The sequence below is a fragment of the Cnephaeus nilssonii genome (assembly GCF_951640355.1).
Source record: "Cnephaeus nilssonii genome assembly, chromosome: 22".
NCBI lineage: Eukaryota > Metazoa > Chordata > Mammalia > Chiroptera > Vespertilionidae > Cnephaeus > Cnephaeus nilssonii.
In genome coordinates, this window is record NC_137093.1 from 4,832,901 (window position 1) to 4,846,459 (window position 13,559).

At 62.5% G+C, this 13,559-nt stretch overlaps 1 protein-coding gene across 5 annotated transcripts in view; it reads left to right on the forward strand.

The window, feature by feature from the left end:
- Positions 1 to 11,798, forward strand: part of PXN (paxillin) — a 43,269-nt gene extending 31,471 nt beyond the window's left edge. For 3 of the 5 annotated variants that reach the window (XM_079763285.1, XM_079763286.1, XM_079763283.1), the window contains exons 4-12: positions 1,292 to 1,428; positions 1,509 to 1,710; positions 2,516 to 2,651; positions 7,191 to 7,292; positions 7,514 to 7,684; positions 7,794 to 7,967; positions 8,474 to 8,555; positions 8,674 to 8,822; positions 9,736 to 11,798. In XM_079763285.1, the coding sequence (XP_079619411.1) occupies positions 1,292 to 1,428; positions 1,509 to 1,710; positions 2,516 to 2,651; positions 7,191 to 7,292; positions 7,514 to 7,684; positions 7,794 to 7,967; positions 8,474 to 8,555; positions 8,674 to 8,822; positions 9,736 to 10,002 (1,420 nt within the window). In that variant the 3' untranslated portion in view covers positions 10,003 to 11,798. Of the gene's footprint in view, positions 1 to 1,291; positions 1,429 to 1,508; positions 1,711 to 2,515; positions 2,652 to 4,076; positions 4,956 to 5,901; positions 6,178 to 6,388; positions 6,695 to 7,190; positions 7,293 to 7,513; positions 7,685 to 7,793; positions 7,968 to 8,473; positions 8,556 to 8,673; positions 8,823 to 9,735 lie in introns of all 5 variants that reach the window. The other 2 variants (XM_079763287.1, XM_079763284.1) reach the window with 2 other exon arrangements.
- The last annotated feature ends 1,761 nt before the right edge of the window (positions 11,799 to 13,559 follow it).

Genomic DNA, 13,559 nt, shown 5'->3' on the forward strand with positions numbered 1-13,559 from the left:
GTACGGCCCAGCCCTGCCGCTCCCCTCCCCTCCTGCCTGGGAACCGGGGGCCCGGCCCCAGCCCTGCCGCTCACCTCCCCTCCTGCCTGGGAACCGGGGGCCCGGCCGGCCCCAGCCCTGCCGCTCACCTCCCCTCCTGCCTGGGAACCGGGGGCCCGGCCGGCCCCAGCCCTGCCGCTCACCTCCCCTCCTGCTTGGGAACCGGGGGCCCGGCCCCAGCCCTGCCGCTCCCCTCCCCTCCTGCCTGGGAACCGGGGGCCCGGCCCCAGCCCTGCCGCTCACCTCCCCTCCTGCCTGGGAACCGGGGCCCGGCCCCAGCCCTGCCGCTCACCTCCCCTCCTGCCTGGGAACCGGGGCCCGGCCCCAGCCCTGCCGCTCACCTCCCCTCCTGCCTGGGAACCGGGGCCCGGCCCCAGCCCTGCCGCTCCCCTCCCCTCCTGCTTGGGAACCGGGGGCCCGGCCGGCCCCAGCCCTGCCGCTCACCTCCCCTCCTGCCTGGGAACCGGGGGCCCGGCCGGCCCCAGCCCTGCCGCTCCCCTCCCCTCCTGCCTGGGAACCGGGGCCCGGCCCCAGTCCTGCCGCTCCCCTCCCCTCCTGCCTGGGAACCGGGGCCCGGCCCCAGCCCTGCCGCTCACCTCCCCTCCTGCCTGGGAACCGGGGCCCGGCCCCAGCCCTGCCGCTCACCTCCCCTCCTGCCTGGGAACCGGGGCCCGGCCCCAGCCCTGCCGCTCACCTCCCCTCCTGCCTGAGAACCGGGGCCCGGCGGCCCCAGCCCTGCCGCTCACCTCCCCTCCTGCCTGGGAACCGGGGCCCGGCCGGCCCCAGCCCTGCTGCTCCCCTCCCCTCCTGCCTGGGAACCGGGGGCCCGGCCGGCCCCAGCCCTGCCGCTCCCCTCCCCTCCTGCCTGGGAACCGGGGGCCCGGCCAGGGCTGGAGGCAGCGAGGCCAGGGAGGAGGCAAGGCCAGGGCCCGTGAGGGTTCTGCCTTGGGTCATTGGACCAAATCACAGAAGGCCCGAGGCTCCCAGCCAGTTCATGGTGCCTCCTGATGGCCTGGTGGCCTGATGGCTGCCATCTCCATTCTCCATACTAAACCAGCTGTCCCGTCACGTCACCCGTGCCATCGAGGAACGGAGAGGCAGGACTTCCTCCCTCCCCTCTTCTTACCACCTCCCCCCACTCTGTCAGTCCTCTTGCTGTGGGAGACCTCGTGCCCGCTGCCTATCCTCCTGGAGAACCGGGGTGGCCACACCGGGGAGTGCCTCTCGGTGTGACCTTCCCTTTGTCTCAAAGCTTCCCCAACAAGCAGAAGTCGGCGGAGCCATCGCCCACCGTGATGAGCTCCTCCCTGGGCAGCAACCTTTCGGAGCTGGACCGCCTGCTGCTGGAGCTGAACGCCGTGCAGCACGGCCCCGCCGGCTTCCCCGCAGGTGGGCTGCTCCCTGGGCTGGGCCGGCCTCGTCCCGAGAGGGCTCAGGGCTGAGCGGTCTTTCTCTCTCCCTCTCCCAAGATGAGGCCAACTCGAGCCCCCCGCTGCCCAGGGCTCTGAGCCCTCACTATGGCACCCCGGAGAATAACAGCCTGCTGGCGGGCAACGCCGGGCCCCTGATGAAAGAGAAGCCCAAGCGGAACGGGGCCCGGGGCCTGGAGGACGTGCGGCCCAGCGTGGAGAGTCTCCTGGACGAGCTGGAGAGCTCTGTGCCCAGCCCCGTGTGAGTGTCCCCGGGCTCGCGAGGGAGGCTCGCTCATCAGTGCCCGTGCTCCACGTCCGCCCACTTAGCCCCATGTCCCCGGTCCCCTCCAGGAGAGCCTGTGGTCCGCCAGGCCCTGCACCAGGCTCTGGGGGGATAGTGGCGAGTCACACGGGCACCATTCCTGCCTTCCTCGAGCCACCACCCATCTGAAAAGACAGGCGTCACGCAGGCTGAGGGCCCCTGTAGCTTAGTGGCTGTCAGCACAGGTTTTGGAGCCACACAGTGGGGTTCAGACCTTGGCTCTGCCCTTACGAAGTATCTCAAGCCTCAGTGTTTCCATCTGTAAAATGGGATTGGGGGTATGGAGAATGGGGATAGGGCCGCCTGCCTCCATGGGGTCGACCCAGTCATCCATGTAAAGCACATGGAGTGGTTTCTGGCTCAGAGCAGGTGATGCACATGGTGAGTGCTTCCTAAGTGTTGGCTCTTCCGGGGCCGACCGTGTCTCTGGAGCTCGCACATGTACACGCAGTGCTGTGGAGGCCACACGGCTCGGGCTTATGTCACGGGCAAGCTTGAACTTGGGAAAGTTGCTGTTTGAGCGGCCCTCGCGTCACCCATGTCAGCACACCTCAGCTCTGTCCCCCTGGCCGACAGCAGCCTCCTCCCCCAGAAGAGATCGGGAGCTGGTGGGCTTCCCCGGGGGTGGGGGGGTGGGACCCGTGTCAGAGCTGACATGTTGATCTCCTTGAGGAGGGGAGGGCCGCACGGGGGGAACATGGGGCTGGACTTGGGGCTCCCTCTGACACGTGCGTGCCTGCAGCCCCGCCATCACTGTGAGCCATGGCGAGATGAGCAGCCCCCAGCGCGTCACCTCCAGCCAGCAGCAGACGCGGATCTCGGCCTCCTCTGCCACCAGGGAGCTGGACGAGCTGATGGCCTCGCTGTCGGATTTTAAGGTGCCCCGAAGCCCCTTCTTCCCGCCGTGTCTCCCAGTCCTCCTCCTTCCGCGCCTCGGTGTGAGAAGCTGGAACTCGGTCCTTCCGTTTGGGTGCCTTGCCCTGAGCCAGGGACCCCGCGGTGCCCGGGCCTTGCCAGGGTGGGGGAGGGAGGGCTCAGCCAGGCGGTGGCACTGAGCTGCCTTGCAGCCTGCGAAGGCCGGGACATTCCTTCCTCCCTGGCGCTCCCAGCTCCAGGCCGGGACCAGGAGGTAAAACAAAGGGCCCTGTGTCGGTGGCGCTCTTGGTGGGGGCGGGCGTTCTCTGCCGGCCACGGGGGCCTTGGGATCTCGTGCCTGAGAGGTCATTTGCCCGGGAGTCGGTCTCCCACGCGGGCTGTCCTCAGCACGTCCTCTTTCTTTCTGCCTCTGGCTTCTGAGGCCAAGGCCGCCTTTGCCAGCCTCCCGCCCTGCCCCTTTCTCCACGGGCCTGAATCCCTCAAGCTCTGTCTGTGGGAAACCTAACGTCAGGCTGCTGGGCCAGTCCACACGTGGCGCCCCTTCCTCCCTCCGGGCGCCCCCGCCTGCCAGGCCAGATCTTTTATCGAAGATGCGGTGCCTCCGTGGGGCTGATATTGACCGGACGCTCCTGCAGTCGCTGACTGCACTTTTCCACATGGATCGACCTTTGGCGAATGGCTTGGGGAATCTGAGAAGGGAGCAAGTGGTCCATGTGGTCTTGGCCCTGATGGTGCCTCCAAACCTCCCTTCAGCTGGGGTTTTTGGTGGGAGATGCAGGTGGGGCTTGGGAGCAGGTGGGGGTGGGGCGGGGAGAGCTACTGGCCGTTCTGAGCAGCCCAGGCCAGGCGCAGGTCTGTTGGACCAGGCATTGGCCTAAGGCAGCCCTGCTCTAGCACCCTTTCGAACGTGGCTCTCTGAGAGCCAGCGTGGTGATGCCTGTGGGAAGCTGAGCGGCTCTAGTTACTGCCTAAGCAAGGTCCCGGGGATGCAGGGAAGATGGGTCTGTCGGGGAGAGACCAAGCTGAGGATCTAGTTGGTCTCTGGGTTGGAGGCACCAGAGCAGCTGCCTGCGGCTGACTGTCCCTTGATGGTGCCGGGCTGACCTCCCCGGTCACTCTCTCCAACGGCCACCTCACTGAGCCTTTCTCCTTCTTGCCTACTGATTGGGGTGGCTCCCCAGGCTTCGCTCGGAGGCTGTGCCCTGCTGCCTGGGTTTGATGGGGGCCAAGGACACGTTGCCAGGAACACCTTGTTGGGTGTCTGTGAGGCCCAGTCCTCATCCGTCAGCTTTGCGGTCACCCCGCCAGTATAGACGGCGGCTCTCAGAGCCCTGAGGTCGAGCCCACTCCTTGCAGGGAGCGTCTTTCCTCACCTCTCCTGTTTCTCTCTCTTCTTCCCTCTGCCTTTTGTCTTTCTCCTCCTCCAGACCAGCTCCTCTTCTGTGGCCTTGAACTCCCTGGGGCTGCCGCCCAGCTCAGCTCCATCCTCACACCACATACGTCCTTCTCCTTCTCCTCCTCCTCCTCCTCCTCCCGGGCCCTCTGTACTCTTGCCACCCACTATTAAACCCTCCCCTGGAGGCCACGGTCACACTGCAGAGGCCCTCTGCCGGGAGGATGAGGACGGGCAGGGCCTCTTACCTCCTGTGGCCCCCAGCTGGCTTGATTTGGCTGGCCTCGGGGTGACACCTGACACCCCCAACTCAAGGTCTCCCTCTGGGGAGGGCTCTCTGGGGCCATTTGGTGCAGAGAGCCAGGCTCGAGGCTGGAGGGACCCACTAAACCTCAAGCGTGAGCTCTCCAGGGCTCCCCCAGGCCACACTCGACCCCGAGCTGGGTGTGCAGGTCCCCAGGAGCCTGGAGACCCCCAAGGGCTGTCAGAGGAGGCCTTGGCTGCCACGTGGGAGCAGCCGTGGGCTTTGGAGGCGCTCAGGCCAGAGACTCCCCACAGAGCGACGCCCAGCTTCCAGGAAGTAACGGAGCCAGCTGTCGTGGCCGTAGACCGGCAGGTCATCTTCCCGGATACCTGGACTCTCACGAAGGGACGTGGACAGCTGCAGGAGGGGGCCAGGCCAGAGCCCGCGGGGCCGGAGGGCAGCCGCCCGGCTCCTGGGGACCAGGAGCAGTTAGGTGGAGAGATGCCCATGAGGCGAAGCCCGATCCCGCCACCCCAGGGACCTGAGACAGCCCGGAGGCCAGAGGGCACCGCTGAAGCTGCTGCCGAGGCCCCGAGGGCACAGCCGGAGCGTCCACATGCCATGGTCACGGGCACGCCCACCACCGAGAGGATTTCCACCTCTGGCCAGGCAGGCGCGAGCTGGCACTGAGTGGGCCGCTCTGGCTAACTGCATGCCGCCTCCCACTGCGCATGTCTGCTTGGGCAGCGAGTCCTGAGCTGGCGTGGCCTGTGGCCTGTGACCCGACCAGCGCTCGCCCGGGCACTGTGGGCCAGTGCAGCTCCCGGCCGGGGAATCGCTTTGAGTGACAACCCGCTTCTTGCTTGTTTACGGCTTTTTCCTTTGGATGAACTCCCCTGACATCCGGAGACGATGTTCGCGAAATGGCTGAAAGCATGAGCTTTGGGACCAGATAGAACTGAATACAAACCCTGCCTCCAACACTTGCTACCTCTGTGACCTTGGGCAATCTCCCGCCAGCCTCAGTTTCTCATCTTTAAAATGGGCGTAAGGGTAGACCTTTCCCCGCAGGTTGTCCAGAGGATCCCAGGAACTAACGCCTGGATGCGCTCAGAGTACAGCACTGGCCCTCAGGGAGCGTGGCTGACGTTACTTGCTTCTTGCTTTATAGAAACAAAACAAAACAAAAAGCCAAAACCACTGCAAACCAGCAGGTTATAATATAAACAAGAAAAAAAGTTGGTTAGAAGATTTGGAAGGAGTGACCACATTTTTTATTACAAATTAAAAAGAAAGAAAAAGCCTCGTGTCCTTTTAAGAGTGCCCACTCACATGCCCTCAAATAAATAATCCTCATAGTAACCTCTAAGGCAGCCGAGACAATACGAACCCATTTCAAGGATGGAGGAGCCGAGGCCCCTGGAGGTGAAGGGTCTTGCCCAAGGTCGGAGCTGAAAAGGAGCTGCGCGTTGGGAGCGCGCTGTGCCCCTGCCTCCGCCCCACCTTAGCTCTGGCCGTCTTGTTGAGCCCTGCCTTGCCCGGGCACCTGAGTGTGGACTGAGCAGCGTTGGCAGAGCCCAGAGTGGGGCTGTGACAGCTTCCCCTCCCCCCTCAGATCCGCTCCGTGATCAGGAGGAGCCGGGAGACAGGCCACGCGCACCCCATGTCCCGGGAGCCCTCCCCTCGCCGCCGGCTGGACCCCGCCACCTTGAGCAGGACCCCCTCCCAGGAGCGGCTCATCGCAGAGCTGCAGGGGCGGCTGGGCATCCAGCCGGAGGCAGAGGAGGCGGCGGGGGCGGCGGGGGCCTGCACCGAGGCCTGGATGACGGAGGGCGTCGTCATCACGGTGCAGCCTCGCGGGAGGCGGGCCGAGGGGCAGCTGGTGGAGAAGGTAGCAGGGAGGTGCCAGGGCTGGGCCAGGCCCGGCTGCAGGCATCCTGGCCAGAGGGGAGCTGGCTGTGTGGGGTCCTGGTCCCGAGGCCCTGGAGAGACTGGTCAGAGTGGGAAGGCCCGGGGAGCCGGGGCCATGGCTTCTCGGCCCTTGCTTGCTGAGCTGGTGCTTCCTCCTCTTCCTCACGGCTTTCCTCCTTTCTTCTCCCCAGGTGGTTTTCCCTCCCGGCTCTCCCGCTCCCCTGAGAGGAACCTTCTCTGTTCTGCCTTCTCCTCCTGCCCCTTTCCTCCAGCATCACAGAGATGCCGCGGCCAGCAGCCCTTCTCCCCCGCCCGGCCTGCCTGCCCCCTCCACCCCGGGGCCCTCAGTTCTTCCCTGTGGGGCCCCTGGGGCCCAGGGTGCGGGGGCAGGGCCGCAGGAAGACGTGCAGGGGTCCGCCTCTCCCCTTCCGGCACCCCCCACTGTGCGGTCCGTGGGCTGCCAGACCGACGAGGACCCGATGTTCCCCCCGATGCAGGCAGGCCCTGGGCCCCAGCATGAGCCCTGCCTGTCCCCCCTACACACACACACCTGGTCTCTCATCCACAAGCCCAGCAGGACCGCGTCCTTCCTAGACCTGGCCTTGACCCTGGGCCTCATTTGACCTGACGTCCACTCTCCTGCCCCGCATGTCAGCTGTCCCCTGGCCTGCCTGTGGGCTCCCTCCCGCCTGTCCCTCCCCTGCCCCTCCATCCTGTCCCAGCTCCACCTGAGAAAGCCGGGCCAGAGCACACCCCAGCCTGCCCCTCCCTCCCGGGACCCCTGCCTGTGGTTGGCTCACATTCCCTTCTCTTCTCGCCCTGGGACGCTCTAGACTTTCTGTAGACTTTTCCTCCTGATTTTGGTACTGCCAGTGGGAGAGAAAAACCCTCTCTTCCTAAATTCCCTTTGTGAAATGGCCCAACAACAGGGTCTCTTTTTGTTTCTTCCTTAATTAAAAAAGTTTCTTATCCTCGTTTTCTCCCCTATTTAAGATCCAGGGCCTGGAACAAAGAGCAGATGGAGAGCTGTGCTGGGCGGCTGGCTGGCCTCCGCGTGGCAGGCAGAGCAGCCCCGAAGGGCAGGACGAGGGAGGGGTCAGTGCCCAGGCTGGGCTCCGTGTCCCGTGTGCCGTGTGTCCCGTGTTTCCCGGGTCAGGCCAGGGCGGGGCCAGGAGCCCCTCTGACAGCGGGAAGCCTGCGCTGTCACTCCCGCCCGCAGGGCTCCGAGGCCCCTGGAGGAGGCTGCGCTTGTTGCCTCCATCGGCCCACGTTCAGGAGGGGGAAGGCCCCAACCCTGACTGCCCCTCTCTCCACAGTTCATGGCCCAGGGGAAGGCGGGGAGCAGCTCTCCCCCCGGGGAGCCCCCAAAGCCCGGGAGCCAGCTGGACAGCATGCTGGGGAGCCTGCAGTCCGACCTCAACAAACTGGGGGTTGCCACCGTCGCCAAGGGAGTCTGCGGGGCCTGCAAGAAGCCCATCGCCGGGCAGGTGATGAGGGCGGGGGGGGGGGGCGGCAGGTGGGCACAGGGACTGGCTCCTCGGAAGGGGGCTCCGTGGCAGGCCAGGGCCTTGAGCCACAGCCTGCGTCCCTCCTCAGGTGGTGACGGCCATGGGGAGGACGTGGCACCCCGAGCACTTCGTCTGCACCCACTGCCAGGAGGAGATCGGGTCCCGGAACTTCTTCGAGCGGGACGGGCAGCCCTACTGCGAGAAGGACTACCACACCCTCTTCTCCCCGCGCTGCCACTACTGCAACGGCCCCATCCTGGACGTGAGTGCCGGGCGGGGGGCGGGCGGCCCATTCAGCTCCACGCCACCCTCCGCGGGCCAGGGCGCGCCCTCTGAGGCCAGAAGGTGCTGTCACCGGCCCCAGCTCACAGCTGGGATTCAAACCCAGGCCTGATGCCCGGCCGGCCTCCCACCTCCCACCCCACATTCCCTCTGCGGAGACTCGGAGGTGAGGCGCGAGGTGCCGGCTCCCGCTCCCACCGTGTGACGGCCTCTCTGAGCCCAAGTCCCTTCCTCATGAAATGGGAGTCACAGGTCACAATAGAACCTGTGACCTCAGCCGCACTGGGGATGAAAGGAGCGTGTCCGCGTGTCACCTCCTTCAGGGCACCGAGTTCCCCGTGGTGTTGAGACACAGTGAGGAGAGACCCCATCCTGGCAGCCTCGGCGCTGCCCTTGGCCGGGGCCGGGCCGGGGGAGGACAGCTCTCAGCGGTGGGACCTGTCCAGTGGGCGCGGCGCGGCTCTGACCCCGCACTCGCTTTCACAGAAAGTGGTGACGGCCCTCGACCGGACGTGGCACCCCGAGCACTTCTTCTGTGCCCAGTGCGGCGCCTTCTTCGGTCCTGAAGGTACGACCGGCAGACTCACGGGCTGCCCGGGAGCATCGGGGAGGGGGCTTGGCTGATGTTGGAGTCAGGGCTCCCCCTCTGGAGGCCCTCACTCCGCCCCACAACACCTGCTCCTCAGGGTTCCACGAGAAAGATGGCAAAGCCTATTGCCGGAAGGATTACTTCGACATGTTCGCGCCCAAGTGTGGCGGCTGCGCCCGGGCCATCCTGGAGAACTACATCTCGGCCCTCAACACCCTCTGGCATCCCGAGTGCTTCGTGTGCCGGGTAAGGAGCCCCCTGACCCCGCATCTGAGAGCCACCGGCCCGGTTGGCGTGGCTCCGTGCTTGAGCATTGACCTGTGAACCAGGAGGTCACGGTTCAATTCCTGGTCGTGGGCTCAGTCCCCAGTAGGGGGTGTGCAGGAAGCAGCGATCAGTGATTCTCTCATCATTGATGTTTCTGTCTCTCTCTCCCTCTCCCTTCCTCTCTGAAGTCAACAAAAATATATTTAAAAAGGGGGGGGGGGGCACTGGGCAGCCAGGAGAGAAGGGCCTCCCTCCCTGTGCTCTCTGGATCCAACTTGGGGGCTTTGTTTGCGGTTATTGGGTGAGCAGGCAGGGGGACGCTTCCTCACGCCCAGGGGTCCTGGACCAGGGCTCGCACTGAGGGGAGAAACCGGAGCAGGCACCGCGTCTCCAGTCTCGTCCCGGGTGGCGGCCCGTCCCGCTCAGAAGGGCATGTGGGGTTCAGTGAGGAGGCAAGCTTTTCGCAGCCTCCAAGGAACTGGCCATTGGTTTTAAACTGCCGTCTGGGGGGAGCCCACAGCTGTTCCTGGGGATCCAGCAAGGGCCCTCCGACCAGATGAGTTTGGGAAACATTGTTCATTTCAGCACCAGGGTTTCGGGGCACACCAGTGCAGCCTCCGGGTTACGTGCCCAGGAGTCGGACCCATGTGTAAGTCCAGGCTGTGCCACTTCGTAGCGGCACGACTTTGGGCCAGTCGCTTCACTCGCACGCCTCGTTCCCGCCTCTGGGGGGAACCAGGTGCGTTTCGCACAGCACTTGGCTCGGAGGAAACGCTCAGCCCGCGGGAGTGTGGTGACCCTGAGTGTCTCCTGCCCATCGCACCTGGAGCTGCCTGAGCCCCTGCCCCAGCTGAGCCCCTTCCCCCCGCCTCACCCCCTCTTCCGCCCGCAGGAATGCTTCACGCCGTTCATCAACGGCAGCTTCTTCGAGCACGACGGGCAGCCCTACTGCGAGGTGCACTACCACGAGCGGCGCGGCTCGCTGTGCTCCGGCTGCCAGAAGCCCATCACGGGCCGCTGCATCACCGCCATGGCCAAGAAGTTCCACCCGGAGCACTTCGTCTGTGCCTTCTGCCTCAAGCAGCTCAACAAGGGCACCTTCAAGGAGCAGAACGACAAGCCGTACTGTCAGAACTGCTTCCTCAAGCTCTTCTGCTAGGCGCCCTCGTCGCTCCCTCCGCCCTGCCCCCGGCCCAGCCTCCCCGACTGCGACTGTGACCCAGAGGCCTCGCCCGGGCTGCAGGGCCAAGCCCGGCTGAAACTGGAACCCGTGCCCTGGCTGTGCAGGCGGCAGGAGGGCTCAGAGGGTGCCCCCTGCTTTTCTCCCTCTGCCGGGGCCTCTGGCCCCCCCTCCTGCAGCTGTCCCCAGGCTGCCAGCTCCTCGTCCTCCCCGGAGGGGGGCTGGGGGCCCCACCCCGCAAACCCGCCTGGCCAGGCCAGCACCCCACACTGGAGCCATCTCTTACTCATTTCGGCAGTGGAGCGGGGGGCGGGCAGGCAGGATCAGATGGGGTCTCTTTTATCTTTATTTCCGTCCGACCAAATTATCCAAATAATCCTGGGGGACCCCCGCTCCCCCAGACAATGCCAGCATAAAGCCATCCGTCCGAGGCCAAGTGCCCAGGGGCCCCGGAAGGTTCCTGGTGCTCCTCCTGCCCTGCCCGTCTCCCCAGGCCGGGACACTGCCCTGCCCATCACTGCTCCGACTCTACTGAGACAGACTCGCCAGCAATAATGTTTTCTAGTCACTTCCTCCGTCTCGGGCCGGCGGGAGGGGGCGTTTCACCTCGAGCCTGGACACTGTGCCGACTTTGATAGATTTCTACACTGAGGTTTGAATTCATATCATCTGAGTTGCTTTTACTTCTCTACACAGAATGATTTTGAAGAGATTTTAAAGACATCCCCTTTTGTACTCCCTCCTTGTCCTCCGCCGCCGGTCCTGGGGGGCAGCAGCTGTGGGGCGGGGTTTGCCTTGTACCGAGGGCTTGGGGTGGGGAAGCCATTTGTATTTTACTTTTTCTTAGCGTAAGCAAGTGAAGTGGGGGCGGCTCTGAGACTCCCCGTCTTTCCTTCACGGCTCCCAGGACCGTTTTATAAACTGCTGTATTTTGAAATCCCTTCCTTACTCCCCAGGCCAGCAAGCTCTTAACTGAAATGGCCTCAGGGTGTCTTGCCCCTTTGGGCCTAGGATTCTGAACCTCATCCATCCTGTTCCTTGGTGAGAAGGGGAAGGATGCTTTGGGGGTGCTGTTTCCTGTCTAAGCCAATAGGAGCATCCGCTCCCCTGTGAACTCTGGCATCCAAAAGAAGCCACGGAACATTCTCGCCTCCTCACTGCTTCTCTGGGCGCCTTCTGCCTCCTCAGGAAAGCTGGGGTCTGGTTTTGACCGTTCGTCTTGTTGATCCCACTGGGCGCATCACTTTCCCAAATTCCCTGGCCTCCTCGGGAGCTGGAGGTCTGGGGAAAGGGCCCAGGTTGTTGCCAGGCAGCCTGGTAGGATCCTGGGCAGAGGGACGGGGTCCGCTGAAGCCATGGGAAGGCCCCAGAGCTCTGGATGAAACGGGAGCAGGCAGGCCTGGGGTTCCTGCCAGCAGAGGGGCCCCAGTGGGGCCCACAGACCACTCTGCTAGCCTCCTAGCACAGGCTGAGTGTGCTGGGGTTCAGAGGAGGGGCCCTCCTCCGAGGCAGGGCTGGGAGCAGCCAGGTCTGGGCAGGTCAGCCGGAACCCTCACAGGTCTGACGTCTCCACTTCCACCCATAGGCCTTATTGCTCTGTTTACAGTGACCCGCCCCAGACCCCACTCCTAGAGGGAAGGCTTCTGGGGTCCACCTTCTGGGTCAATGGTTATTTGATGAATTGATTTTAATTTTTTTCTCTGTAAACTTTTAACCTGGCTTTTCCTCATTTCAATTCCTGTGATTTATGCCAATAAAGTTTGCCATTATTTTGACCTGTGCTAGTGCGTTTTCTTTGTGGTCTGAGATAACAACTTAGTCCCAGAAGAGAGCCCAAACCCTCCTAGACTCACAAGGACCACAGTTTGCGGATAAATCATCCATGTTCCCTGACTGAGGTAAAAAGCCCTGGGGGTGGGACCCTTGCCCCACAGGACTCTGGTCCGTGAGCACAGGCCTCCTGGCTTCCCAGGTGAGCTCTGTTGGCCAGGAAGTCTGGGGAGCAGCCTTATTGGGCCCTGCCTAGGTCTGGGCCTGCACTAAGTTTGTCCTGGATTCCCCACAGGCATCCTCACGTGGACCTGTGGGTGGTCTTACACTCATTTGCAGACGGGGAAAGCGGTTCAGAGAGGAGAACCGACATGCAGAGACAGGATGTGTGAACTCAAGGCTTGCCTCTGCCAGTGTTCCTGCACTGGCCGAACCCCGCCCCCCCTCCCATGTACTGGCACAACACCGTGGGCGACCGACCCTCTCAACTGAAGGGGGGTGGACTGATAGTTGGCGATTGGTCTCTACTTCCCCCTGGTGGTCATGTTCCTATTTGCAGGCTTCCTCACTTTTGTCAGCCAGAACTTCAGTCCTGCTCCCCACGCCCTACACCCTCTTCCCGCCTCACTTCCCCTGTTGTTTGGAATGGCCCTCCAAAGCCTCTTCCCTCGTTGGGACATGTTGAATTCTAGTCTGAACCCTGCCCATTTCACAGTGAGCTCAGAAGTGAAAATTACCTTCAACCCTCACCCAAAGTTAGTTACTTGGTTTATCCTTCCCGCTCACGTTGGATTTATTTTATTTATAGAAATGGATATGGTGCAGTTCCTTGTCATTTGCTTCCTCACTCAAGTGTACTCTGTATTTCCCCATGTCAATAAATATAGATCCGCATCATTTTTAATGGCTTCATGGTATTCCATTATATTGATGTACTACAATTAGAAATACTTATGTCATCAGAGCCAGGATGTCCTTGGGAAGGTAACTGTATGTACATCCTTGGAAAAGTGTGTTTAGGGGGAGACACTCTCAGGGTTTGGAAGGAACTACAGCACCGTGAGGCCCAGGGGCTATGATCTTTCTCTAGATTTCAGTTCTGACGCCATCATTAGCTGGCTGAGGGACTTGGGCAAAATATTTAACCTCTCTGAATTTTCTCATCGATAAAATGGAAATACTAAAATGGTGTTGATATTGTTGCAAATATCAACAGCGCTAATGTGCGCAAAGGACTCAGCACAACGCTGAGCATGCAGCAGTAATACCTTGTCACGACAAAGCGACCTTAGCAGTAATCAACTCCAGCATTTCTCTAAACTGGCTCATCATCAGAGGCCCGAGGAGGCTTTCAAACAAAATATAGAGATTTCTAACTTGGTCAAGTGCAAAGGGTAAAGATAGGGAGAAACACCTCTTCTGCTGTAGGATCTAAGCTCACTCATTAAAAAACACACAAGCCCTAACCGGTTTGGCTCAGTGGATAGAGCGTCAGCCTGCGGACTGAAAGGTCCCAGGTTCGATTCCAGTCAAGGGCATGTACCTTGGTTGCAGGCACATCCCCAGTAGGAGGTGTGCAGGAGGCAGCTGATGGATGTTTCTCTCTCATTAATGTTTCTAACTCTCTATTCCTCTCCCTTCCTCTCTGTAAAAAAGCAATAAAATATATATTAAAAACTAGAGGCCCAGTGCATGATTGAATCATGCACGTGTAGGGTTCCCTACATGCTTTCACTTTCAGTCACGGGGGAGCTGGGTGCCTGTCC